This window comes from Pseudochaenichthys georgianus, chromosome 1 (genome assembly GCF_902827115.2).
Source record: "Pseudochaenichthys georgianus chromosome 1, fPseGeo1.2, whole genome shotgun sequence".
NCBI lineage: Eukaryota > Metazoa > Chordata > Actinopteri > Perciformes > Channichthyidae > Pseudochaenichthys > Pseudochaenichthys georgianus.
Window position 1 is genome coordinate 32,551,716 of NC_047503.1, and position 26,700 is coordinate 32,578,415.

General features: G+C 40.8%; 2 protein-coding genes across 2 annotated transcripts in view; one reads left to right on the plus strand and one right to left on the minus strand.

The window, feature by feature from the left end:
* Positions 1-38: 38 nt before the first annotated feature.
* LOC117447246 (extracellular superoxide dismutase [Cu-Zn]-like) lies at positions 39-1,610 on the minus strand. Its single transcript, XM_034083931.2, has 2 exons — positions 1,259-1,610; positions 39-797 (listed from the first exon to the last, which is right to left on the minus strand). Exons 1-2 carry the CDS (start codon positions 1,270-1,272, stop codon positions 164-166), a joined length of 648 nt encoding a protein of 215 aa, XP_033939822.1. The 5' UTR covers positions 1,273-1,610; the 3' UTR covers positions 39-163.
* Positions 1,545-26,700, plus strand: part of LOC117452727 (coiled-coil domain-containing protein 149-like) — a 37,867-nt gene continuing 12,711 nt past the window's right edge. Inside the window, exons 1-7 of the mRNA XM_071204043.1 lie at positions 1,545-1,556; positions 1,805-1,843; positions 2,045-2,149; positions 5,881-5,997; positions 6,393-6,565; positions 14,587-14,663; positions 14,751-14,822. Coding sequence (XP_071060144.1) covers positions 1,545-1,556; positions 1,805-1,843; positions 2,045-2,149; positions 5,881-5,997; positions 6,393-6,565; positions 14,587-14,663; positions 14,751-14,822 — 595 coding nt within the window. The remainder of the gene's footprint in view (positions 1,557-1,804; positions 1,844-2,044; positions 2,150-5,880; positions 5,998-6,392; positions 6,566-14,586; positions 14,664-14,750; positions 14,823-26,700) is intronic.

Consider the following 26,700-nt stretch of genomic DNA (forward strand, 5'->3'; position numbering starts at 1 on the left):
CGATGGTGTTTAAGGAAAAGTCAGAAAATCAGCAAGGATTAAAAGGAAGCATTTATTTTATTTTTGGAGCAGTTGAATTCAAAGACACTTTCCCACCATTTTTGATAAGCCACACAATGGATCGAATCAATGAGTTAATGAAGGAAGCATCTCTTTAATTGCCCTACATGCCAGCATCCACAAGCTTACGTTTATTATACACCTCATACTTCATATTCCAGAGGCTGGGGGGAGAAATCCCAATGATGCAGCAGCCAAGCCTCCGGCCTGCGTTTCCACTCAGCAGGCTCCCAGCGTCTCCCCCACTCCCCAAGTCGTCCTCCCTCTCATGGATCACCACGGCTCTTCCAATCACAGACAGCCCTGTGAACAGCGTGGCCTCAGACTCTATCATCGTATTAATCTTTCCTTTCTGAGCCACAAAGTTACCGAAGTCCCCAGGGTGGTCTGGGTGATGTACGCCGTGTGGGTTGTAGTGGCCTCCAGTGGAGTCACACCCCTGGCTCAGGTCTCCAAACTGATGGATGTGCACCGCTCTGGGCACTGGGGCGCTGTCTGTGGGGAAGCCACTGAACTGAAGGAGCACCTTGAGTTCCCCCTCAGGATAGTCCTGCTTAAACAGCACCTGACCGTACACTTTTGGCAGGCCTTCAGGGAGTGAGGTGCTGGGTCTCATTTTGCAGGCTGCGTACAGAGTACTATTGTTCTGCCTGACCTCTGGTGGAGTGTCAGTGGAGACACATTGCTGACAGCCGGCCAGCAGAACCAACACTGCTGCTCCTAGTATATTCATTGACCTGAAAAATGTTAAAAGTGTTAGGAGAGTGCCTCAAATGGATAAACTCATCATGTGTTGCATGACAATAAACATGATTGCTGTATTTAGATTCCTTAATTTAAGTTAAAGTAGTAGCATTTGTATAACTACTCTGTTCCTGGTAAAAGTCATGCATTATTCAAAGCCGTTCGGGAAAACAACAAGGTAAAAACAACTCACATTATGGGGTTATTCTCCAACATGTTAGAAGGATTTTAATATTGCAGAAATGTTTGAGCTCTTTTGAGCTACTTTTAATACAATTGGGTGGTTTCAGTAAGACAGTCACATTATCGTCATATCTTTAGGTTATCACATCTGAAAAAGCTAAATGAAGTGTAGGCTACACGATAAATAAATACAATGTCGCAATATTTTACTTTGCAGATGGAGTTAATTAAGACCACAACGCAGACTTCAGGCAGCCTAAAATCGACTTACCCGTGTAGACGCATGTTAGGCAACAAATCCCAACAAAAATGACAACTTGTTGAAAGGTCTTTACTGATGATACACTCTTCCCTGTTGAAGCCTGTCGAGCCCAAACGCAAAACAAATTCAAAACAAATCTTGTATAAACTGTCTATAGTAGGCGTTGTTTACTGTTTGCTGAGGGTGGAGCACCGTCTTTTCACGAGTTAGACATAATGCAACTTCTTCCAAACGTGCTGCTGAATCTAACTTGCCTTCTTCGAACAAAAACTCGTCCTTCGTGTTTATAGTGGATATGAAGTTCAGCGCAAGTTCTTTCAGGAAGACTGGGTAGGCCTATATACTATACATTCACTCCGCAGCTGCATATAATCAGATCATCACGGGCGTCTCTTTAACCTATTACATTTCATCTCATTCTCCAGCAGCCAATTACCGTGCTGCAGCCAAACTTTAAAATGGAAGGAATAAATGACAGAACAGAAAAGATATTTGTCCAAAAATAAATGTTCTACAATTTGTATTAAATGACCATTCCCTTGTTTTTACTAACAGGATGGAAATCCCACTCTGCCTCCTGAGAAAAGGAATCAAGTAGGCCTAAGTGATTTTGACGTGTGTGCGTGTGTGTGCGTGTGCGTGTGTGTGTGTACTCCAAATGGCTGAAATGGCTAATAACATAAAAGTATTGTTCTGTAGCCTATATCTTTAATTGTTTATCGTGGATATATTAATGTAACAGACCAATTATAAGTCTGTGTAGTGGTAGTGATCGTATCTTCATGTCCTCTTCAGGTGAATTTAGCCCAGCTACTGAGGGACAGAGAAAAGAGCAGTGAACTTTCTGAGGAGGTGAAGGAGCTGAAACAACGCCTGGTGGAAGCTCAAGGTGACAACAGGGTCGGCTTCATGGGTCATTCGCGGGCCATGCCCCCCAAAACGAGTAACTGTGCACCCCGCCCCCCCAACGCAGGGCAGGCAAATGAAAACGTTTCCCACACAATGTTTTTTGTGTGAAATAAAGAATACAAATAAAAAACACAGCCTGAGGTGTGCTCACTGCTGCTCGTTGATTGGTGTGTTGCTTGACCAATGACCCCGACCTTTGTTTTGTTTGTTTTGTTGGCTGACTATTTGGTTGTAAGCCCAGTGGCGATCTGTTCATCTATTATACTGATTATACAGTAAAGCCATCGAAAATAATATGATACAGACAGTACAAGTACTTCTGGGTCTCTGTGTGTCATTCAAGCTCGGCTATGTATGTGTGGCATGAGCGCATTTTGTTGTTGTTAGCATCTGGTTAGCTAGCTATGCTAACGGATATAAAGAGCTGTTTCTACAACAAGTGTGGAGGAGAGTCCTCTCCTGTCAGACTGAGAGGCTCAGATAACTACAGCTCAGTGAGGTGAGGTAAGGTCAGGAGGACTCTGTCAGTGTTTAGATAATGAACTTAAGTTATCTCAGTGGGTCTCAAACGGTTTTGTCACCTTTATGTAAAGAAGTATTTCCATCACCTACCTAAACCATGTACACATGGCTAGGATACTAAACATTTGCACACTTTTTATATGTTCATATGTTTCTGTTTTGGTGGTCGTGCCACAACCGTGCATGTATGCACAAGTCATAGGTGCGCTATAAAATAGCACTACATCCCTGCAATGTGTGTGAAAACAAGAGACTTTTCAGCATGTTTTGAAATTGAAGTTGCGATGGTGTTTGTGTGTTGGTTGTTGACGGCAGTGTGTGCCCCCCGTGGTAAGCTAAGAAATAGCTTCACATCTCAAATAAAAAGTGCTAAATCAAAGTACTATTTGTCGGTTACCACAGAAAACCTGAATAATCCTAGGAAATTTTGGAAAGCCATAAAATCGATTTCCACTGGTGATATCCCAAATGAGCTACCTCCGTGCCTCACCACAGCATCTGGCATTATATCAGACAGGGCTACTATGCTAAATTGCTTTAATAAGCATTTTGTGTCTTGTGGCTCTCTGTTTGATTCTGTCACTGACTGTACTTCTGCTTCTGTGAACGCTCCAATCCTTGACTCTGAACAATGTGGTCTGGAAAACCCTTTCAGTTTTACTCCTTTTACTGTCAATGTTGTTCATGAAGCATTATCCAAGTTAGATCCTAGGAAACCGGCTGGCCCGGACAACTTAGAACCTTTCTTTTTAAAGATAGCTGCAGATTTTATTGCTCCACCTCTTACTTCTCTTTTTAACCTCTCCCTCAGCACGAACACAATTCCAAAAGTATGGAAGTCTGCTTATGTCTTGCCTTTACCGAAAGGAGGGGAGGCAACTATTTTAAATAACTATAGGCCAATCTCTAAATTGTCAGTTCTGGCGAAGGTGCTCGAACGACTTGTGAGTGAACAAGTAAAGGAGTTTTTATGTATAAATGATATCCTGTCTAAACATCAGTCAGGATTGTTAGGAGATTTGGGCTTAAATCTCCTCGCGTTCCTACAAGCTGTTATCTTACATAAAGGGAATCCAGAGCATACACTTAACCGTTTAACAATAATCCACTTTAATGGTAATATACAATGCAATACAATCAAATACATTACCATACACAATCATATCGTATTATGTGTAATGTCAGGAGTTTGGCCTACTCCTGGCTCCTGCCCACAGGCCACCCGACCTCCTGTCCCAGCGACGCGTGAAGAGAGAGACAGAACAGCAAGCTGGATAGGCTTTCATACCAAATGATACAGGAGGGGGTGGAGTTTAAGGACAACTGGTCCAGTCATCTCATACAAACACCTCTGACCCTCACTGTCTCCTATTTCTGCAGCCTCTGCACCGACACACATCCCCCATCACATTCCGAGACCACAGTGGGGTCTCGGTCCAGCTCCCCCACAGCAATAAAACCCTTACCAGCCCTTGGTCTACCGCCATTTTGGTCCTCACATTTATGAAAGGATGAAACAGATAACTCAATATAAAACACACTTCTTAAATATCAGATGCTGCAGGATTCAGAAAGAAGCACAGCACCATCACTGCGACAATGAAAGTGGTAAATGACATTACTAGTATTTTAGATAATAAGCAGAGTTGTGCAGCTCTGTTTAATGACCTTTCCAAAGGGTTTGACACCGTTGATCATCGCATTTTAAAGCAGAGGCTACTCAGTAAAGGCATGTCCAGCCATGCAGTGGGGTGGTTTGTGAACTACCTCTCTGAAAGGTCCCAATGTGTTCATTTTGATGGACTGTCTTCAGTTCTGAGTGGTTAAACATTTCTAATGGTGTACCACAAGGTTCTGTTTTAGGACCACTTTTATTCTCCATATATATTAACAGCGTAGGTGATAATGTGGATGAAACTACTTTACATTTGTATGCGGATGATGCTGTGATGTATTGTGCAGGTCCCTCCATTAAAGAGGCTGTTGTTAAATTACAGGCTGTTTTTAACACTATTCAGACTCAGCTCTCTGAATTAAAGCTTCTTTTAAATGTGGATAAAACCAAGGTAATGCTCTTTTCAAAAGCAAAAAAGACACCAGAGCCTGTTTTAGATATTGTAACTACGCAAGGAACAAAACTTGAAGTTGTTGCCTGTTACAAATACCTTGGTATCTGGCTTGATGATTGTCTTTCTTTGAAACTTCATGTCAATAACCTGCTTAAAAAGCTGAGGGTTAGGCTACGGTTCTTTTTCAGAAACAAGTCCTGTTTCTCGCTTGAGGCCAGGAAAAGGCTAGTCACTGTGACCTTTTTACCTGTGCTGGACTATGGTGATTTGTTATATATGAATGCACCTGCCAATTACCTGAGCAAGTTAGATGCTGCGTATCACAGTGCACTGAGATTTTTGACAACTTGTAAAGCACTTACGCATCACTGTACCCTGTATACCAAGGCGGTTTTGCCATCACTTACTGTACGGAGGCTCAGTCACTGGTACTTTTTCATTTACAAAGCCATGTTGGATAAACTACCATCTTATATCTGCTCCCTGATCTCTCTGCGAATTGAAAGTACTTATTGCCTGAGATCGCATGCTGTGGTTTTATTAAATGTGCCAAGTGCTAGGACTGTCTTAGGGAAGAAAGCTTTTAGATGTGCAGCTCCACTAACATGGAACAAGCTAGTACCACTACATGTTTTTAAAGCTCGGTTGGATGCTACAAAATCAGATGCTGTTGGTACCTGTACATGTGGTTAAATATGCAAATTGTAATCCCTGTACATTTTGCTGTATGATGTCCTTTTGTTGTTCTGTTGTTTATGTTTTTATGTCTTCTTGTGGAACCTACTACTGCAGGTCTCCCTTGAAAAAGAGATCATTGATCTCAATGGGATTTTACCTGGATAAATAAAGGTTTTGAATTTAATTGAAATGATTTCCCCCCCATTAGATTTGTTCTAGAGCCGACCCTGGGTGACAACAAGGTAAACACTGTTCAACATAATGGACATTGCAATTAAATTAAATATGAATAGTTCTCTTTTTCGGTCTTGCATATATTACCAACATTTATAGTTATGAATACATGTATCTGATTTGAGTCGGCATAAAAGTTCATGCAGAAAAAGAGATTTATCAGATTAAATAAAGCAGAAAACTGCAAAAATACAAAACGATGTATCTCTCTCCCAACAGCTTTTACGAATGACCATCACCAAACAGAGGCTTGGAGACGAGGAGGTCGGCACTCGACACTTTCCTGCTCATGAGCGAGAGGATCTGGTCCGACAGTTAGAAAGAGCCGGAGAGCAGGTGAGAGGGCTGCTTCCTGTTGTTTATTTGTTTTAATGCAATCATTTAGATTATGAAGGTGACTTTCAGTTAATGGCTTTTTGGTTAACGCATTCATGACATTTAACAGAAGTAGTACTTGTAAAAATGTTCTTAAAATCCTGCATTTAAAATATGATCATTAGTTTTGTAACAGTATGTAAGTACAGAGAGACATTGTATTTATGACCTGGTTAAACTTATTCAAAGCAAAAAGACCTCCTAATGTCAACAACTTTGCTATTAGATTTAAATGTAGTCCAACCTGACATAGTTAGTTTTTCTTACTAACACTATCCAACTATAGGAGGCTTTCTTAGAGAGGTGAACTTACAATGTGTTTCACAAATGTATTGGTATGTTTTGTGTGTCTGCAGAACGAGGTCCTGGAGCACAGCGTGAAGTCGCTCACAGACGAGCTTCAGGACGTTCGAGCGGAGCGGGACGTGTTTCAGCAGAAGGCTCATCGGCTCAATGCGGAGATCAACCACATCCTGGGCAACGATGAGATACGCATTTTAGACGTCGATGCACTCTGCATGGAGAACAGGTTTGTTTCTTTAAAATAAAAATGTCACTGTTGGTGTGTCTGCAACAGTTGTTTCACAGTTTATTGTTCAATCTATAACTTTGGATTATATATTTATGTTTAATCAGCTGGTAAATTAAAAAAGATGATGATAAAATGTGAAAGTACATTTATTGATTAGCTTCTAATTAGGGCCTGAGCACGTAGTGCAAAGACCTATTGAAATCGTCAGTATTATTATTCTTCTGTTACCGGTTCTGCACTTTCGACCTGTTTTTGAGGGGGTTACGACACTATTCATGTAGCGACATTTGGCAACGCCGCCATGACCGGTGAAAATGTTAACATTCTGGATTCGATGGGAGACCATTTTTCAACTTGCTCTCTAGCGCCACCTGTGTAAATTCAGTGTTTCGAAAAATGTACAAAGTCGCAGCGTAAGTCTGACGGACCTGAAATTTTGCACACTTATCCGGGTGGAGCAGCTCTACATATTATCCTCTCATATCCCGAAGCTCCGCCTACTTTGATTTTTTTTAAATTAGCATAATGTGAAAAACATTGAAATATTAACTTAAATTCCAATTTCTTGATTTTCCAAACCAAACTTAGTGCACAGCATCAATGGAGGGGCAGACACATTACCGTACAAAATGAGCACGAGGTGTGGAAAAATGTGGCCGACATCAATCAAAACGTATTAGCAAAAGGGTGTGGCCTACACATAAATGCTCACAATTCATCCAAAATGTATCCAAATATCACAGATTTCGGTGGATAGGTTCAGTGTGTCTTGGGGAATAGGCACAACAAACAATGTTCATTTCGAACAATAGGGGGCGCCAAAAACACAACAAATTTATATCTCAAGAACCGATGGACTAAAAAAATATATATTGTCATAAACATACTGGCAGGGTGAGTATTAACTGAGATTTAAAGGGTCGCAACCAATGACAAATGTGGGCGTGTCCTATTCAGTTTTTTCTCGAAATCGAAGGGTTAAAAAATGTACCGAGCCATAAGTAGGGGAGAAAATGAGTTACGGCCTTTAAAGACGTTTTAGCAAATATGTCTCAGTAGCGCCCCCTATTGTGCGGTAGTCAAATATAGTTTCTTCGAACTACCCGAAACTTGGCACAGAGATTCCTCATGGAAATGCGGACATATTTCAAAATGGCTTCCATTATCTCCGCCCCCCATGAAGTCGGCCATTTTGAAATATGTCCATTTTAAGCGCATTTTTGCATACTTGTCCTAGGAAAAAGATCGGAAAAATTTCAAACCAGGACAAGATCAGCCCATATCCAATGTGATGCTAAATTGCGAATGAATAGTCGACTTCTCAAACGGGGAGCTCGTAAGCTAACGGAACATGTACCAATTTTGACGATTTAAATGCCACAAAATCGCTAAAATGACTTTCGGACGCAAAACTTGGAACACACGTCACAACCCACGTCTTTTTCCAGACTGTACAAATAAAATGTACATTTTTGTACACCAGCTCAGTAGCGCCCCCTATTGTGCGATAGTCACATATAGTTTCTCCAAACTACCCCAATCTTGCCACAGACATTACTGATGGAATTGCGGACATATTTCAAAATAGCTTCCATTAGCCCCGCCCCCCAGAAAGTCGGCCATTTTGAAAAATCTGTGTTATTCATGCATTTTAAGCGCTTTTTCGCAAACACCTCCTCTGGAAAATATCGGGAAAATTCCAGTCCAGGACAAGTTAAGCCCATATCCAATATCATGTTAAATTGCGAATAAAATAGTTGCTAGCTCAATCGGGGCGAACGTAAGCTAACAGAGAATGTACCATTTTTGACGATTTACATGTCTCAAATGACTCCAAACTACTCGCATATAGTTTTCCAGATATTCACGAAACGCTGTATACACATTACTATTATGATGGCACACAAATTTACCAGCAACAGCTCTGCTTATTAATTTCCCACATTAACCATAAACACCCTAATACATATAAAACTCCTAAACAATGTATGGTGAAATGTTTTCCATCTTTGTTTTTCTATCTACGACTACAAACAGTATATCCACTACAAGCACAACAGTAACACATCTTTCTATGCAATACAATATAACAGTATGTGTTCACAGCCAATCCATGATTTAATGAGTATTTCCTTTGTGCCAAGAGCTGATTTAGTATATTGCATCAACGACCTTTTCAATTAAATTGACAATTCTTTTGTGTAATTAATAGTGTGTGAAACCAGGCAGAGTGAGTGACATGGTGTTCATTTCCACTATGCCAAAGCAGTTTACAGTTGCTGACGGTGTAAGGTAAACGATATTGTCCTAAGTAATTGTATGTAGCTGTGTTCAAAGGAGTACACGTTACAAGGCCGTGCGGGGGGAGCTGCCAGACCCAGATGTCCTCAAAGTCAGCGAGGTATACAAGGACCTCTCAGCAGACATCTCACCACGAAAAAAAAACGAATGGCTCACTACTCAACTCAATCTTGTGCACAGAGCCTATAGAACACATAATTTAAACCAGCAGGATGTAAACAGAGGAGAACAGCCGGTCTGATTTAGTGCCATGTGATTATCCTGTAATGAGTAACATACACAGTGTTGATCGACTATATAAACAGTTCATTTATTGTCTCGATACATGTGTTGTGTAAGACATTTGAATCAATTTGATACGTCAATATTAAATGTACCTTTATTTTGAAAAACTTTATTGTGAATGACAAACCGGATGTCACATTTCCGGTATTTCCGGTTTAGGGAGAGACTTAATTCAGGTAGCTTGCCTTGGCTGTCTGTGTGCGCGGAGGTTTTGTCGTCAACAGACTCATTAAACTACCCACTTCTCGGTACATAGAAACCCTGCTCCACGGTCAAACGTGAGTAATATCGCAATTGGTGTGTTATACTGAAATGTGTTGCCTATACTTTATACTTTATTTATATATATGTATGCTTTTCATTGGAACACGCGGTGGGTGTGTGCAGTGCTAATGCTAATACCTAGCGCCACTTGTTTTGATGTACGTTTTTGTTGGTAACCTCGCTAGTTTGTATCTTTTAGTGTTGAGGTGGGCACCGTTAGATTCTGTGTCTCCTTGCGGTCATAAACAATGTGTTGGATGTGGAGCTAGGATAAGTAATAAGGGAGCTAGGAGTGATTTTCGATGCAGTAATAGGTTAGCATTTTTCGCTCGGGGCTAATTCAGAGGCTCACTGTTAGCATTGTGTGTTTCTTGTGAAAAAATAAATGAAAAAGATCAGTTAAATTAGTTTTTTTCCCGTTCTATGGATATAAAATATTCATAGTTTATTAAATATTAAGCTTCCTTAGACGTTGTTTCCTGAAAATGACGCGATTACGGGTCCGTGGGGCCTAAGACGATAACAGAGTATGTTTTATTTTTATTTTATTTATTTTTTCACAACAGTTGTATTTGGATGGAATGAATACCTATAGTGATAATACAAAGTAATACAATGATTTTTACAGTGAAAACGTTCAAATGGAACTGATGGTTCCCAAATTACCCAGAGGTGAGGTGGACTTTATTTTTCTAAACCTCTCTTAAAAAGGTCATATTTCACTTGTTTTGCATCAATCTTGATACAGGGTACTTATTATATGTTATAGTTTGGATTCCTAAAGCTTTTAGTCTACTAAACTCATCATTCAAGGGTGGTTTTCACTATAAGTAATGTTTTTTTTTTAGGCGGACATTAGAATTTACATGTTTTTACTATGTTCCATCTCAATTTACTTTAAAATAAAAACATCTCTATTGTACGGTGGCCCTGAAGTGCAAGAAACCACAGCATTTCACAAAACACAACAGAATTTCACAAAACACAACAGCATTTCACAAAACACAACAGCATTTCACAAAACGCCACAGCATTTCACAAATCGCCACAGCATTTCAGAAAACACAACAGCATTTCACAAAACGCCGCAGCATTTCACAAAACACCACAGCATTTCACAAAACGCCACAGCATTTCACAAAACACCGCAGCATTTCACAAAACACTGCAGCATTTCACAAAACACTGCAGCATTTCACATTGGACGGAAAGGGTATTCCTTAGGGAGAACACTTATTGTTTGTGATATTGTTTGTGGACAGAGCCAGCCAGAGAAGCACTGCTGTGATTGGTTGTTTTTGCTGCCAATCAAGAAATGACTTCGTCATTGGACCAAGACATCAGCCGTTAGCTGTTAGCACACACTCAGAGCTCACAGCTCCTCATATCTTTTCAGAAACTGGACAAAAGTTAAAGATATGCAAATCACAGACTGTCTATGTCATGGTGAATACAGTCGCTGCTTTATTTATGTCTGTATGATGTTGTTGTGAGTGTGGACGGAGCAGCTACAGGTTAGTTTAGCCTGATCGATCCGATTCCGATAGGATTTACATGGAGATCCGGCCCGCCCCCTCTCCAGCGTCTTTTTTGAATCACAGGAGTAAACACAGAATTAATGCTTTATTAATTCATGGTTTTTAAGGGGCTTATCTCCATGTAAATACTATGGTAGACTACCCAGTTACTAAATCAGCCTACTATCACCTAAAAAACATATCTAGGATTAAAAGACTAATGTCACAGCAGGATTTGGAAAAACTTGTCCATGCCTTTATCTTCAGTAGACTTGACTACTGCAATGGTGTCTTCACAGGTCTCACTAAAAAATCTATTAGAAAGCTGCAGCTGATTCAGAACGCCGCTGCTCGAGTCCTCACTAACACTAAGAAAGTGGATCACATCACTCCTGTTCTGAAGTCGTTACACTGGCTTCCTGTGTGTCAAAGAATAGATTTCAAAATACTGCTGCTGGTTTATAAAGCACTGAATGGTTTAGGCCCAAAATACATTACTGACCTCATGCTAAACTATGAACCATCCAGATCTCTCAGGTCTTCAGGGACTGGTCAGCTTTCTGTCCCCAGAGTCAGAACTAAACATGGAGAAGCAGCGTTCAGTTATTATGCTCCAAATATCTGGAACAAACTCCCAGAAACCTGCAGATCCGCTGCAACTCTGACTACTTTCAAATCCAGGCTGAAGACTTTTCTTTTTGTCGCTGCTTTTAATTGAACTATTCATATCTTAAACTGCACTGTAACTTTTATCCATGTACTTTTTCTTGTAATGTTTAATTGAACTATTTATATTTTAGACTGCACTGTAACTTTTATCCATGTATTTTTCCTTAATATTTATTTGATTAGCTTTTCTTTTTTAATGCTTAATGTCTTTCATTTTTTTTTGTAAAGCACTTTGAATTGCCTTGAGTTGAAAAGTGCTCTATAAATAAACTTGCCTTGCCTTGCCTTACCCAATATTCGCATCGCTCTAATCGCTTGAGTTTTACCGCGGCTGTCAGCTGTGTTTGCTCCTGTCATTCAAACAAGACGCGCTGGAGAGGGGGCGGGAAGTATCTCCATGTAAATCCTATAGGAGATACCAACTACAACAAAATGAACATATTTGACAGTGATTTAATTGTAATACACGTTTCAAAGTGATGCCGAAGTAACTAATACTGATAACGGTTAGTAAAAACCATGAATGAATTAATGCTTTGACAAGTCTGCAGACAAGACGGCAGGCGAAAAGCTTTTAAAAAGCGTGTTTTCAGAATGGAATCGGATCCATCAGGCTAAACTAACCTGTAGCTGCTCCGTCCACACTCACAACAACGTCATACAGACATAAATAAAGCAGCGACTGTATTCGCCATCTGTGATTTGTACATATTTAACTTTTGTCCAGTTTCTGAACAGATATGAGGAGCTGTGAGCTCTGAGTGTGTGCTAACGGCTGATGTGTTGGGAGGGACCGGTTGGGACATATTGCGCTGTCGGACGTTGACCAATCACGAAGCGTCATTTCTTCACTGGCAGCAAAAACAACCAATCACAGCAGTGCTGTCTGGCTGGCTCTGTCCAATCATAAACAAGAAGTGTTCTCCCTACGGAATACCCTTTCCGTCCAATGTGAAATGCTGCGGCGTTTTGTGAAATGCTGTTGTGTTTTCATTTTAAGTCATACGCTAATATTAACCAATACACAGCTTCAATTATTACTTTACTTACCTTGACCACATAACAGCTGTATTGAAGGTTTGCTTTTTGATCAATAAACACAACAACAAAAAGCAAACTCCACTGGTATGGAACATACATGGCCTAATATCCAGAGGAGATGCGTTTATTGAGTAAACAAACAGTCAAGGGCAGAACGTCTGCACAACCCACTGCACCGCACGCCACGGTTAACCTGTTAAGCCGGCGGGGACCCTGTTTTTTTTTTCCACGACACTGTGTCTCAGAGCATCTTAATATTTAAAAACCTATTAATGTGTTATACCAGATTAAAGAGAAGAATCTCAGCTAACTGACGATAAGAACTATTTTTACCGAAACAAAACAAAAGTCTCACAAGAAGCGTTAGCATTAGCCCTTAGCTAAAACGGGCAGATGCTACTTCCGGTGCTAACTAGCAAAAACGACCTTTAAAACTTAATGTTTTCTGCACAAACTACATATCATCTGAAAGCTGATACTCCACAGATTATTTTTGTTATAAGTATCATCACTGTAGGACACAAACTCACTGAGCTATCAGCCAGAACAGAGAAGAAAAACACCAACAGTTTTCAAAACCATAACAATAAGTATGTCTTACCGTTGCTGTTTTGTGATCAAAGCTCTTGTTCAAGGGAATAAAAACGCTGCTTAAGGTTAATCCAATGTCTCTTAGTCACTTTAGAATTGTTCCTGATAATCTATCATTACATTCATGGCAGCAGAGTAGGTATAAAGTTTTGCAGTCCCGAGCTAATGCTGTCTCACGTGCTGTTTACGCAAACCTCTCTCTACTTGACGTAAGTGTTTAGCGGGACTAACTGTCACTCGATTCTATTGGCTCCAACGGTTCAGAAAGGGTGTCAATCACCCAAATCGACCAATGGGTTCCAAAGATATGATCCTGCGTAGTATAAACTACGCCCGCTCCATTACGCATTACGCAGCCAGAAGGGAGAGTTTCACCACCGAGGCGAGCAGGTGCTAGAGATGCTACGTGACGATAGCGGGGCTTTGATCATACCAAATGACTCTTCGTCGGATGATGAAGATCTCCTCCAGCCAGACCTGGATCCGGACAGTAGTGACTCGGATGTTGAACTTCCACCACGGGAAAGGTATGTAATCTCTCTGTTTTTATATATTACTTATGTGTTTGGTGGAACTACGTCACAGTGCTAGCTTAGCCAAGAAGCTACAGGAATGATTAGGCAAAATGCTAAATAGTTTTACTTGTCTTTTTGGAGTTACATTTTCTAAATGAATGGCCAGTGAATGAATATATACATGTGTGTACTTATTTATTTGGTGTAATATTATTTATTTATAGTCCAATATTATCCTTTTTATATATTACTTTTGTGTTTGGTGGAACTGCATCACAGTGTTAGCTTAGCCAACAGGAATGATTAGCCAAAATACTAAATAGTGTTACTTGTCTTTTTGGAGTTACATTTTCTAAATGAATGGCCAGTGAATGAATATACATGTGTTTACTTATTTATTTGGTGTAATATTTCATTTATAGTCCAATATTATCCTATAAGTATAAGCCAGTGAATTAATCTAATCTCTTTGTTTTTCCACATTTGTTAGATGCAGCAGGACAAAGCCTCACACCCAGAAGACTGTCAGGGAGCAGCTTGCTGCAGAATTGTTGGAGTTTGCTGAAGGCCCTGCTGAAGGCCCTGCATCTCCACCACCCCCTCCTCCACCACTCACATGCATGCCCGAGTATTATGGGGAAGATGCAGTCCGGGACACGAACGTTTGAGAAATTACGAACGGCTCATTTCGGAGGACACGCGCGCATCTGCTTGACGCCGGGACGACCAGCGACCCTCCCCTACAGGCGCTCGGACGCGAAGGCCCGCCCACAACTGCGTGCACGTCTGTGACCGCAGTTTTAATATTATAATTATTATTATAATTATATCCCAGGTATTTGCATGAGCGTTTCTGTCAACTTCAAGAAGAAATCCACTTGCTCAAATCAAACCTGGTGAAGTACAAGGTAGCAACATATTTTATTGTGATTTTCTTATTTGTTAAATATCTTACTCTTACAGTATTTTTAACTACTTATTAATTAAATGAAACCATTTCACTTTTTGCAAATGTTAAATGTGGGAAACCTAACAGTAGTGCACTGACTGGGGTGCTCTCTGCTAAACAAGGTCAGAAGGATCACATATTTTAAAAACAAAATGCACATGTAGACTGTTATGACCTGGCTCAAAAGGCCACAACAAAAATTAAATTAAGTCAAAACCAGTAAAGTATGAGGTGTGGATGTCAGTGGTATCAGTAATGTAAATGCAGGGTGAGGACTGTATGGACATGTATGTGTGTGAGAGTGTTGAAGTGCACAAAGTAAAGCAACTGAAGAACCTCATAGTATACTCAACAAAACCGGAGTGCCTGCAGGGAGAAGCCGAGCACAGACAGGAGCAGAGAGGCTTTAAAATAGCTGCAGAGCACCAGACCCAGGTGCCCTGAGTTACTGCAATCAGTGCAATCAATGCAGCCAATGCAGCACAGACGGAACAGCCACACCCTCTCTACTGATGGACCCACAGGGGCATCACAGCCCCCCCCTTAAGACGGGGCCCTAAAGGGGTCCACGACAACCCAACATCCTTCTTCTTAACTCCAGCCTTACGACTTCGTATTGCTTCTTCGCCTCCACTGCCTTTATGTCCCACTCCTCCTTGGGTTGGCTGGCGTTGAGCCACAGCATGTAGGCGCTCATCGGCCTTGCCGACCTCCTTCGGCCTTCTCTTCTTCGGCCTTCTCTTCTTCGGCCTCCTCTCCTTCGCTTTGCGGGGTTTCCTCTCTTTCTTCTCCTTCACCACTTTGACTGTCTTCTCCTTCTTCTTTGTCTCGATCTCAAAGTCAAAGGACCTTGCTGGACCACTTTTTCCAGACTCCGAAACAGGTAGGTCAGTGGACATCCTACGGCTCTGCACGCGTGCAATATTATAAACTGGAGACACACTTGGAAATTGCAAACCACTCTCATCTGACTCCCCAGATGCCACCGGCCTGGAAACCACCACAGGCGGTGGCACACCAGCCCACACAGCACTACCAGTGAGATCGTTGCCCAAAATCATATGTATCCCATCAAGTGGCAACGCGGGACGCACGCCGATAGACACAACTCCACGTACCAGCTCACAATCCAGCACTACTGTATGACGTCGCACAGGAATCAAGCCCATCTCCATGCCCCTCATCAGCACAAAATCCCCCGTTTCTGTTTCTGACGAAAACAATGAATGAGTATCTATCGCCGCTGTATCACGCAACACCTTAATTGGCACATATTTGTCACTACCGACTACTGATACAACAGCTTCAGTGATGAACGGCTCAAAACCAGAACCCGCATCCGAATCAGCACAAATCGGCTTCCTATCAGGCACCATGCCCGAGCCTACACCCAACGGGGTTTTTTTCAACACGGCAGAACAACACCTGGCTGGAGCATGTGGTGCCAAACGAGGCTTCCCCTTAGTTTCCAGCAACGGACACTGCTCCTTCCAATGACCCTCTCCTCTGCAATAATGACATAGGTCCACTTTGGCCCCCTCGGGTCGCCCTGTACCTACAAATCTACGGGAGGAGCCTGGTGAAAACTTTGGTGGAAGGTTTCTGTTCATTCACATAAATGGCCACACGCTGAGGGAGAATGTTTTTAAATTGTTCCAAGATAATGAGTTCACAAAGACCGTCAAAACTTGCAACCTTTGCTGCCGCGCATCACCGCTGAAAATGAGAAGTTAACTCATGGATAAACTCCACATGTGTCTGCTTATCTCCCTTGACCCAATTTCCGAACCTTTGACGATACGCTTCAGGAACTAGTTCGTAAGCCTTCAACACCGCTGATTTTACTCTATCATAGTCCAAAGCCTTTTCGCCACAAACAGCTGAATAGGCTTCCTGTGCTCGCCCAGTGAGTACACACTGAAGTAACAGCACTCTGTCAGAATCTGACCAGTTTCTTGCCTCTGCTATGCGTTCAAATAGAGTGAAAAAAATGTCCGGGTCACGCTCATTGAACCTTGGCACTAGTCGCAAGTAAGAAATGATATCGCCACTGCCTGATGCCGACCAAGTGGCAAACTCTGGGGAACAGCCGGGAAGCCAATACGGAAGTGCCACACACTGCAGTTCATATATTGGCCGATAGGCGATGGCTGCAGAAAGGAGCAATTTCCATAGACCCCCATGTTAAAATGCCCAACTTTACAGCAGAAAAAAACATGTTTCTGTCCCTGGCTCCATACATTTTTATTATCGATATAGTTAGATTCCACCTTCATGATTATGGATCTGTGAGTGAATTGTTTTCTAACACGACCCTTTTATTTATATTAGGTCTTAAAGTTTTTGCATTAATTAGGGCGTGGTCATGTTGATGGACACGTACATGCCTCACTGTCAGCTAACAGCAACTTGTCCACTCTGCTAGGCTACAACCATAGAGGCTACAACGTTAGTTAGTCATAGTACTGTACTTGACCCTTTAGCTTTAGCCGTGTTCGTGGTGATATACCAGACAATTAAGATGTCGTGCTGTGCGCTTGAATGTACTAACAGAACTTCCAAGAAGTCTACTCTCAGCTTTTTTCGGTGAGTAAAATGATAATATTATACATCTTAACCCCGTTAGCAGGTGTTTGTGTGCTTGTTAGCTTAGCTTGTTATGTAGCTTATTAGCCAGCTAAGGACGTAACCCTTTATACATGTGTATATATATACAGTTTAGTTTATGATTCAGCCTTGGGTAAGACTTTTATAGTCTATGGCTATGACGCCCATAATGCTAAATGGGAGCAAATGTTAAAAGGGGACCCAATTATCCCAGTGGTGGCCGCCGTAGTCCGCCGCCGAAGCTAACCGGAGCCGTAGCTAGCCCTTTGCGGCTCCGTTAGCTTCGGCCAGCAGCGGAGCCCGGCGTTATAACTGGAGATCAAGGAATGCAGCGAAACGCGGAATTGGTACGCCTGCAGCTCGCTATAGTATTAGCTAAAGAAATGATGTTGAACAAGGCTTATTAAGCTGAACATCGCCACAATTGTTCTGCTATGTATCGGTACTTATTTTATTTTCTTAACGTGTGAATGACAAGCATTTAGAATAACAACAAATAGCTATTTTCTTGCATATTGTCTTGTTTGATTATGAATGTAACGCTTATATAGTGGAACTACACTGTTTTATTAAAACCAAAGTGCCACGCAGTAACTTGGTAGGCATGTATTTCAGCAGGAAATGTGCAACCTAGATTACATTTACCAACACAGACTATATAGAAATATTTGTAAAAGTTGTTCATGTGTTATTAAGTGAATATGGCATTAAACCTCCTGTTGTCTTTGGGTCGGTTTTCAGCACGGACTCAGGGGTACAGATCCTTTTTAAAAATAATAATAACTTGGTTCCATTTGTGAGTGTAAATTGTTGTTACTAATTAAATACATGTTATACATCATACAATGCTAAATAATTGTTATGGCACAGCTTGCACATCAGTGATGAGTAATGTTCTTTTGATTAAAGGCCAAATTAAGATTTTGCCAGTTAAGTATAGAAACATAGAAATCGATTTGTTTGCAAACCATCACATTTCTCTTCAATTTATGCAAAGACTCTTTATCATAAGGCAAGGCAAGGCAAGTTTATTTATAGAGCACTTTTCAACGCAAGGCAATTCAAAGTGCTTTACAAAAAAAAAAAAAATGAAAGACATTAAGCATTAAAAAAGAAAAGCTAATCAAATAAACATTAAGAAAAAAATACATGGATAAAAGTTACAGTGCAGTCTAAAATATAAATAGTTCAATTAAACATTACAAGAAAAAGTACATGGATAAAAGTTACAGTGCAGTTTAAGATATGAATAGTTCAAATAAAAGCAGCGACAAAAAGAAAAGTCTTCAGCCTGGATTTAAAAGTAGTCAGAGTTGCAGCGGACCTGCATGTTTCTGGGAGTTTGTTCCAGATATTTGGAGCATAATAACTGAACGCTGCTTTACCATGTTTAGTTCTGACTCTGGGGACAGAAAGCTGACCAGTCCCTGAAGACCTGAGAGATCTGGATGGTTCATAGTTTAGCAGGAGGTCAGTAATGTAGTGCACTCATATCCAGAGTGTAAATGTAAACCAGCTTTCGAAAGGGAAGAGACTGAGCGGAAGGAGGAACCTATTGCGGTGAGCACGTTGCAACTTCCGGTTGTTGTTGTCATCTCCGGGTATCCCGTGTGCCTGTTCTGTTGCTGATAGCTTATTAACTTAAACTTAATCGATCGTTTTAAAACTCTTGATCACGGCAACTGCCTGACGTTGTAATCACACGTTACTACAGCTTAAGCACTCACAACTCTCCTTCTCTTAGCGACTGTAACTCCACAGTTGCCTACACTCTTTTCGGGTTTGCTAACGGTAGCTACTTTAGCTTGATAGCTAGCCATGGCTCTTTCCCCACCTTCTGGTGCTATTTCCTGCTCTTCCTGTCTCATGTTTGGTTACTTCCCGGCCTCCCTTACTGGTAAGGATACATGTGTTAAATGTAGTATAGTTGTTAGGTTGGAGGCGGGAATCATAGCCATAGAAGCCCGGCTCCGCATCTTAGAAAGTAACTCAGCTAAAGTAAAGCCCATGTTAGCATGTGCGGACCGGCAAAATGTAGCTCCTCTTAGCCGTCCCCCGGCAACTCCCGAGCAGCAGGGAGGCTGGGTGACTGTTCAGAAGGGGCATAACGCGAAACCCGCAGGTCCCCACCAACCCGTTCACGTATCTAACAGATATTCCCCACTCAGCGAGACACCCGCTGAGAAGCCAACTCTGGTTATTGGTAGCTCTATTATGAGACACGTGAATTTAGAGACCGAAGCCTCCACAGTCACATGCATTCCGGGGGCCAGAGCGGGCGACGTTGAGGCGCATCTTAAACTGCTGGCTAAAGATAAACGTAAATACAGTAGGATTGTTATTCACGTCGGTGGTAATGATGTTCGTTTACGCCAATCAGAATGCACAAAACTTAATGTGGAGTCGGTGTGTAGTTATGCTAAAACAATGTCGGACACCGTAATCTTCTCTGGTCCCCTCCCCAATCTGATCAATGATGACATGTATAGCCGCATGTCATCATTTCAGCGCTGGTTGTCTTGGTGGTGCCCAGCAAACAATGTGGGCTTCGTAAATAATTGGACAGCCTTCTGGGGAAAACCTGGTCTGATTAAGAGAGACGGCATTCACCCTACTTTGAAAGGTGCAGATCTCATTTCGGCAAACATTTCAGGGCTTTGTGGACGTAATCCATGACAAACTGGAGTTGAGACCAGGAGGCAGAGTCGCAGTCTTACACGCTTCTCTGCGCTCTCTCCTAGGCAGTCATCCATAGGAATCCCGAACCCAATAAAATACCCAATATTAGCGGTGTGTGTGTCTGCCCAAGGACAATTTAAGGTAAAACCTAATAGAGGTGTCATACATAATAACCTAATAAAAGTAAATGTAACAACTACTACAGTGCAACAAAACAGGAAGATTAAATGTGGTCTCTTAAACATAAGATCTCTAGCATCTAAAGCAATATTGGTAAATGATTTAATATCAGATTATAATATTGATATATGCTGTCTCACTGAAACTTGGTTGAGACATGAAGAATATGTCAGCATAAATGAGGCCACTCCACCCAGCCATGTCAACACTCATATTGCTCGAGGCACGGGCCGAGGAGGTGGAGTTGCAGCAATCTTTGACTCAAGTTTACTTATCAATACTAAACCAAAATGTAATTATACCTCTTTTGAAAGCCTCGTTTTTAGTCTTACGCATCCGACCTGGAAAACTTTGCAGCCAATCTTATTTGTTACAGTGTATCGTGCACCAGGTCCTTATTCAGAATTCTTATCAGAATTCTCTGAGTTTTTATCAACTTTGGTTCTTAAAACAGACAAAGTAATTATCGTAGGTGACTTTAATATTCATGTTGACGATGATAAAAATAGCCTTACTGTTGCATTTAACTCTATATTAGATTCTGTTGGTTTCTGTCAGAGTGTAAATAAATAAACCAACCCACTGTTATAATCACACTCTCGACCTTGTTCTGACTTATGGTATTGAAATTGAGCAACTATTAGTCGAACCGCATAATCCTGCTTTATCCGACCATTTCTTAGTAACTTTTGAAGTACTGTTACTAGACTACAAAGCATTAGTCAAAAGCTCTTGCAGCAGAAACCTATCTGTTAGTGCTATAGCCACATTTAAGGAAGAGATTCAACCAATACTTAACTCGATAGCATGTCTGCATGTAGGGGAGGAAACTTATACAAAATGTACACCACCCCAAATTGATCATGTTGTTGATAGTGCTATAGATGCGCTGCGAATAAAATTAGACTCTGTTGCTCCTTTGAAAAAGAAGAAAATAAAACAACATAGATTAGCTCCATGGCATAATGCCGAAACCCGCAAAATAAAGCAAAAGTCTAGACAACTTGAAAGGATATGGCGTTCCACTAAACTTGAAGAATCTCGTTTAATTTGGCATATTACTCTCAATGAATATAAGAAAGCACTGCGTAAAGCGAGAGCAGCCTACTACTCTTCATTAATAGATGAGAATAAGAATAATGCAAGATTTCTTTTCAGCACTGTAGCCAGGCTGACAGAGAGCCACAGCTCGATTGAGCCTTCTATTCCCATAGCACTCAGTAGTAATGATTTTATGTGCTTTTTTAACGATAAAATTGTTACTCTTAGAAACAAAATTAATGACCTCTTGCCTTTGACCAGTATAGTGTTATCAACAGCTCCCGGAATCGTAAGTTCTAATATTACACTAGATAGTAAACTAGAATGCTTTTCAGCCATTAACCTTGAACAATTACATTCAATGATTCTCTCTTCTAAACCATCCACGTGCATGTTAGACCCAATTCCAACTAAGCTGTTGAAGGAAGTTTTTCCATTAATTAGCACTTCTTTATTAAATATTATGAATATGTCTTTATTATCAGGCTATGTTCCACAATCATTCAAAGTAGCAGTGATACAACCGCTTCTTAAAAAGCACAACCTCGATCCAGAGGTTTTAGCCAACTATAGACCTATTTCTAATCTTCCGTTCCTCTCAAAAATTCTTGAGAAAGCGGTCGCAAAACAGTTGTGTGATTACTTAAAAAACAATGATTTATTTGAAGATTTTCAGTCTGGCTTTAGAACACATCATAGCACAGAGACAGCTCTGGTTAAAGTCACAAATGATATTCTAATAGCCTCAGACAAGGGACTTGTCTCTATTCTTGTTTTGCTCGATCTTAGTGCTGCATTTGATACTATCGACCATGATATCCTATTGCAAAGACTAGAGCACTTAGTTGGCATACAGGGAACTGCTTTAGGCTGGTTTAGGTCCTATCTATCTGAACGCTCTCAGTTTGTACGTGTTAACGATGAATCTTCCACGCAAACCAAAGTTAGCCATGGAGTGCCACAGGGCTCAGTGCTCGGACCTATTTTGTTCACATTATATATGCTTCCGTTAGGCAATATTATAAGGAATCATTCTGTAAACTTTCATTGTTATGCGGATGATACTCAACTATATTTATCAATCAAGCCTGATGAAATTAATCATCTAAATAAAATTCAAGACTGCCTTAAGGACTTAAAAACGTGGATGACCTTAAACTTTTTGATGTTAAACACGACCAAAACTGAAGTTATTGTACTTGGCCCGAAGAATCTACGAAACAAATTATCTAAAGACATACTAACTATGGATGGCATTAATTTGGCCTCCAGTGAGACTGTAAGGAATCTTGGTGTTATATTTGATCAGGATTTATCCTTTAACGCCCACATAAAATCAATTTCAAGGACCGCCTACTTCCATCTACGTAACATTGCAAAAATCAGGCATATCTTGCCTCAAAACGATGCAGAGAAACTAGTCCATGCATTTGTTACTTCTAGGCTGGATTATTGTAACTCTCTATTATCAGGGAGTACTAAGAAGTCAATCAAGTCGCTTCAGCTGATTCAAAATGCTGCGGCTCGTGTACTAACCAGAGTTAGGAAAAGGGACCACATTACTCCTATTCTGGCTGCCTTACACTGGCTCCCTATAGAACACAGGATAGAATTTAAAATTCTTCTTCTCGCCTACAAAGCCCTTAATGGGCAGGCGCCATCTTACCTTAAAGAACTCATTATACCCTACTGTCCTACTAGGACATTGCGTTCCAAGAATGCAGGGTTGTTGGTTGTTCCTAGAATCTTTAAAAGTACAATGGGAGCCAGAGCCTTTTCTTATCAAGCTCCACATTTGTGGAATCAGCTTCCAGTTTGTGTTCGGGCGGCAGACACCCTATCCGTTTTTAAGAGTGCGCTTAAGACCTTCCTTTTTGATAAAGCTTATAGTTAGGGCTGATTAGATTCAGCCCCTAGTTTTGCTGATATAGGCTTAGTTTGTCGGGGGACATCTTACTTCTTCCTTCTCTCTGTCTATACCCGTGTACACTCATGTTCCGATTAACCCAGCTTCCCCAAATGTCTTTCTTTTTGGTGTCTATATACGCTGGGATCCGGAGTCATGGATGATCCTGCGGTCCTGTGTCCTGGATCGCGAGCGCTGGATCTTGAGTCGTGGCTGTGGTCCTGGATCATAGGTCCTGGATGGATATCCTCGTGGATTCATCTTCCTATTATACACACATGCATTTCCAAACATTTGGACTACCTATGTTGCAAATGTATTATCTTTTCAATTTACACACGGCATCTATTGCACGTCTGTCCGTCCTGGGAGAGGGATCCCTCCTCTGTTGCTCTCCCTGAGGTTTCTCCCATTTTTCCCTTTAAACTGGGTTTTCTTTGGAAGTTTTTCCTTGTGCGATGTGAGGGTCTAAGGACAGAGGGTGTCGTATTGTCATACTGATATTCTGTACACACTGTGAAGACCACTGAGACAAATGTAACATTTGTGATATTGGGCTATATAAATAAACATTGATTGATTGATTGATTGATAATGGATTTTGGGCCTAAACCATTCAGTGCTTTATAAACCAGCAGCAGTATTTTGAAATCTATTCTTTGACACACAGGAAGCCAGTGTAAAGACTTCAGAACAGGAGTGATGTGATCCACTTTCTTAGTGTTAGTGAGGACTCGAGCAGCGGCGTTCTGAATCAGCTGCAGCTTTCTAATAGATTTTTTAGTGAGACCTGTGAAGACACCATTGCAGTAGTCGAGTCTACTGAAGATAAAGGCATGGACAAGTTTTTCCAAATCCTGCTGTGACATTAGTCTTTTAATCCTAGATATGTTCTTTAGGTGATGGTAGGCTGATTTAGTAACTGTTTTAATGTGACTGTTGAAACTCAGGTCACTCAGTCCATGACTACACCTAGATTTCTGGCTTTATCTGTTGGTTTGAACATTGCACACTGAAGCTCAGCGCTAACTTTTAAACGTTCTGCCTTGGCTCCAAAAACCATTACCTCAGTTTTATCTTTGTTTAATTGGAGAAAGTTCTGACACATCCAGTCATTGATTTGTTCAATGCAGTTACTCAGTGTTTGAATTGGAGCATAGTCTCCTGGTGAAATTGTTACGTACATTTGTGTGTCATCTGCATAGCTATGGTAACTTATTTTGTTGTTCTTCATTATCTGAGCCAGTGGTAGCATGTAGATGTTAAAGAGAAGAGGCCCCAAGATGGAGCCTTGAGGAACTCCACATGTCATATTTGTCAACTCAGATGTGTATTTACCGATAGAAACAAAGTTGTTTCTGTCCTTTAAGTAGGATTTAAACCAATTTAGAACTGTTTCCGAAAGTCCCACCCAGTTTTCCAGTCGGTCCAGTAATATGCTGTGGTCAACAGTGTCAAACGCAGCACTGAGATCTAATAATACTAACACTGAAGTTCTGCCACTGTCTGTGTTTAAGTGGATGTCGTTAAAGACCTTTACAAGAGCAGTCTCAGTGCTGTGGTTTGGACGAAAGCCTGACTGGAACACATCGAAACAACCATTTAAATGCAAGAAATTACTCAACTGTTGAAAAACAACTTTTTCAATGATCTTACCTAGAAATGGCAGGTTTGATATGGGCCTGTAATTGTTCATTACTGAAGCATCTAGATTATTCTTTTTTAAGAGCGGTTTAATGACTGCAGTTTTCAGGGCCTGTGGAAAAATACCTGAGTGAAGAGATTTGTTTACTATATGAAGTAGTTCTGAGGCCATGCAAGGCAAAACATCTTTGAAAAATCCTGTTGGAATAATATCAAGGCAGCAGGAGGAGGATTTCAGAAGTTGTATAATGTCCTCCAGGTTTTTATCATTAATCTGATGGAATTGTGTCATGATGTCTGAATTGATGTTAAGTGGACACAGAGACAACACATTTGCTGTACCTGATGCAGAGGCACTGACTGCTTGTCTGATTTTCTGAATTTTGTCAGTGAAAAAGGAGGCCAAATCATTGCACGCCCTGGTGGATAGAAATTCAGAGGCTACTGACACTGGGGGGTTAGTTAGTCTGTCGACGGTAGCAAACCAGGCACGTGCGTTGTTTTTGTTTTTGGTAATGATGTCAGAGAAGAATGATTGTCGTGCGTTTTTCAATTCCAAATTATAAAGGCCAAGTCTCTCTTTATAAATTTCAAAGTGAACCTGGAGATTTGTTTTTCGCCACCTGCGTTCAGCTTTTCGACATTCTCTTTTTTCTGTTTTAACGGTCATGGCCTTTCTCCATGGAGATATTTTCTTCCCAGTCACTTCCTTTACCTTAATTGGAGCAATGGCATCTATAACATTTTTAATTTTTGAATTAAAATGATCTACTAGCTCATTTACTGAGGTGTTAGCAGGGGCAAGTGTGGAAGAAAAATTCTGAGTAAACATTTCCCTAGTATTTTCAGTTAAACATCGCTTTGTGGTTACCTCTTTTTGAACACTTGTGTGAACAGAAATAGAGCTCTCAAAGAAAACACAGGAATGGTCAGACAGTGCAACATCAGTCACCACAACCTTAGAGATATTCAGACCCTTTGAGATAATTAAGTCCAGAGTGTGTCCCTTATTGTGCGTGGGCTCCGTCACATGCTGAGTCAGTCCATAGCTATCAAGAACACAAAACAGTTCTTTAGCCCCTCTGTCCTGGGGGTTGTCAACATGGATGTTAAAATCACCAACAATGACTAGACGGTCAAAGTCAATACACACTATAGACAGCAGTTCAGTAAGGTCATCAAAAAAGCTTGCACAGTATTTGGGTGGCCTATAAATATTTAGGAACAGAGCTCGAGAGGAGCATTTCAGCTGAAGGGCCACATATTCAAAAGAATCAAAGTTTCCATACGATGTCTTCCTGCATTGAATGGAAACATTGAACAGAATAGCAACTCCACCCCCTTTCTTATGCATTCTTTCCTGACTCATAAAACTAAAGTTGGGAGGGGTTGATTCGATAAGAACAGCTGCACTGTTATTTTGTTCAATCCAAGTTTCTGTTAAAAACATAAAATCAAGATTGTGCTCAGTGATAAAATCATTGATTAAAAATGTTTTTCCTGCCAAAGACCTGACATTTAATAAAGCTAGTTTAAGTTCGTTAAACACACTATCAGTCATGTTTTTTGTAACAAGCTGTGGCTGACATGGAATCACTGCTAAATTAGATAAACTCACACAAACGTTTGAGTGCTTCCTGTATCTAAGATCATTCACCGCTCTTAATCTATTACCTATCAACACAGATATCGGCAAAGCTACTGGCAGGCAGGGCCCGGGCATCATAGATAGAGCATTGCTATTTCCCCCACATACTCTATGTTAAAAACAGATGAATTATATTACCTTTTTTTACATTATTTCAATAGCAACATTCATTCATCTGTTGTCATCTTATCTTATAACTTATTTATCTTAACAGCTATCACTGTACAAAAACAATTATTTAATTTAATTTTACTATACAATATTTATCTTTACATTCTGTTCTTGCATATGTCTT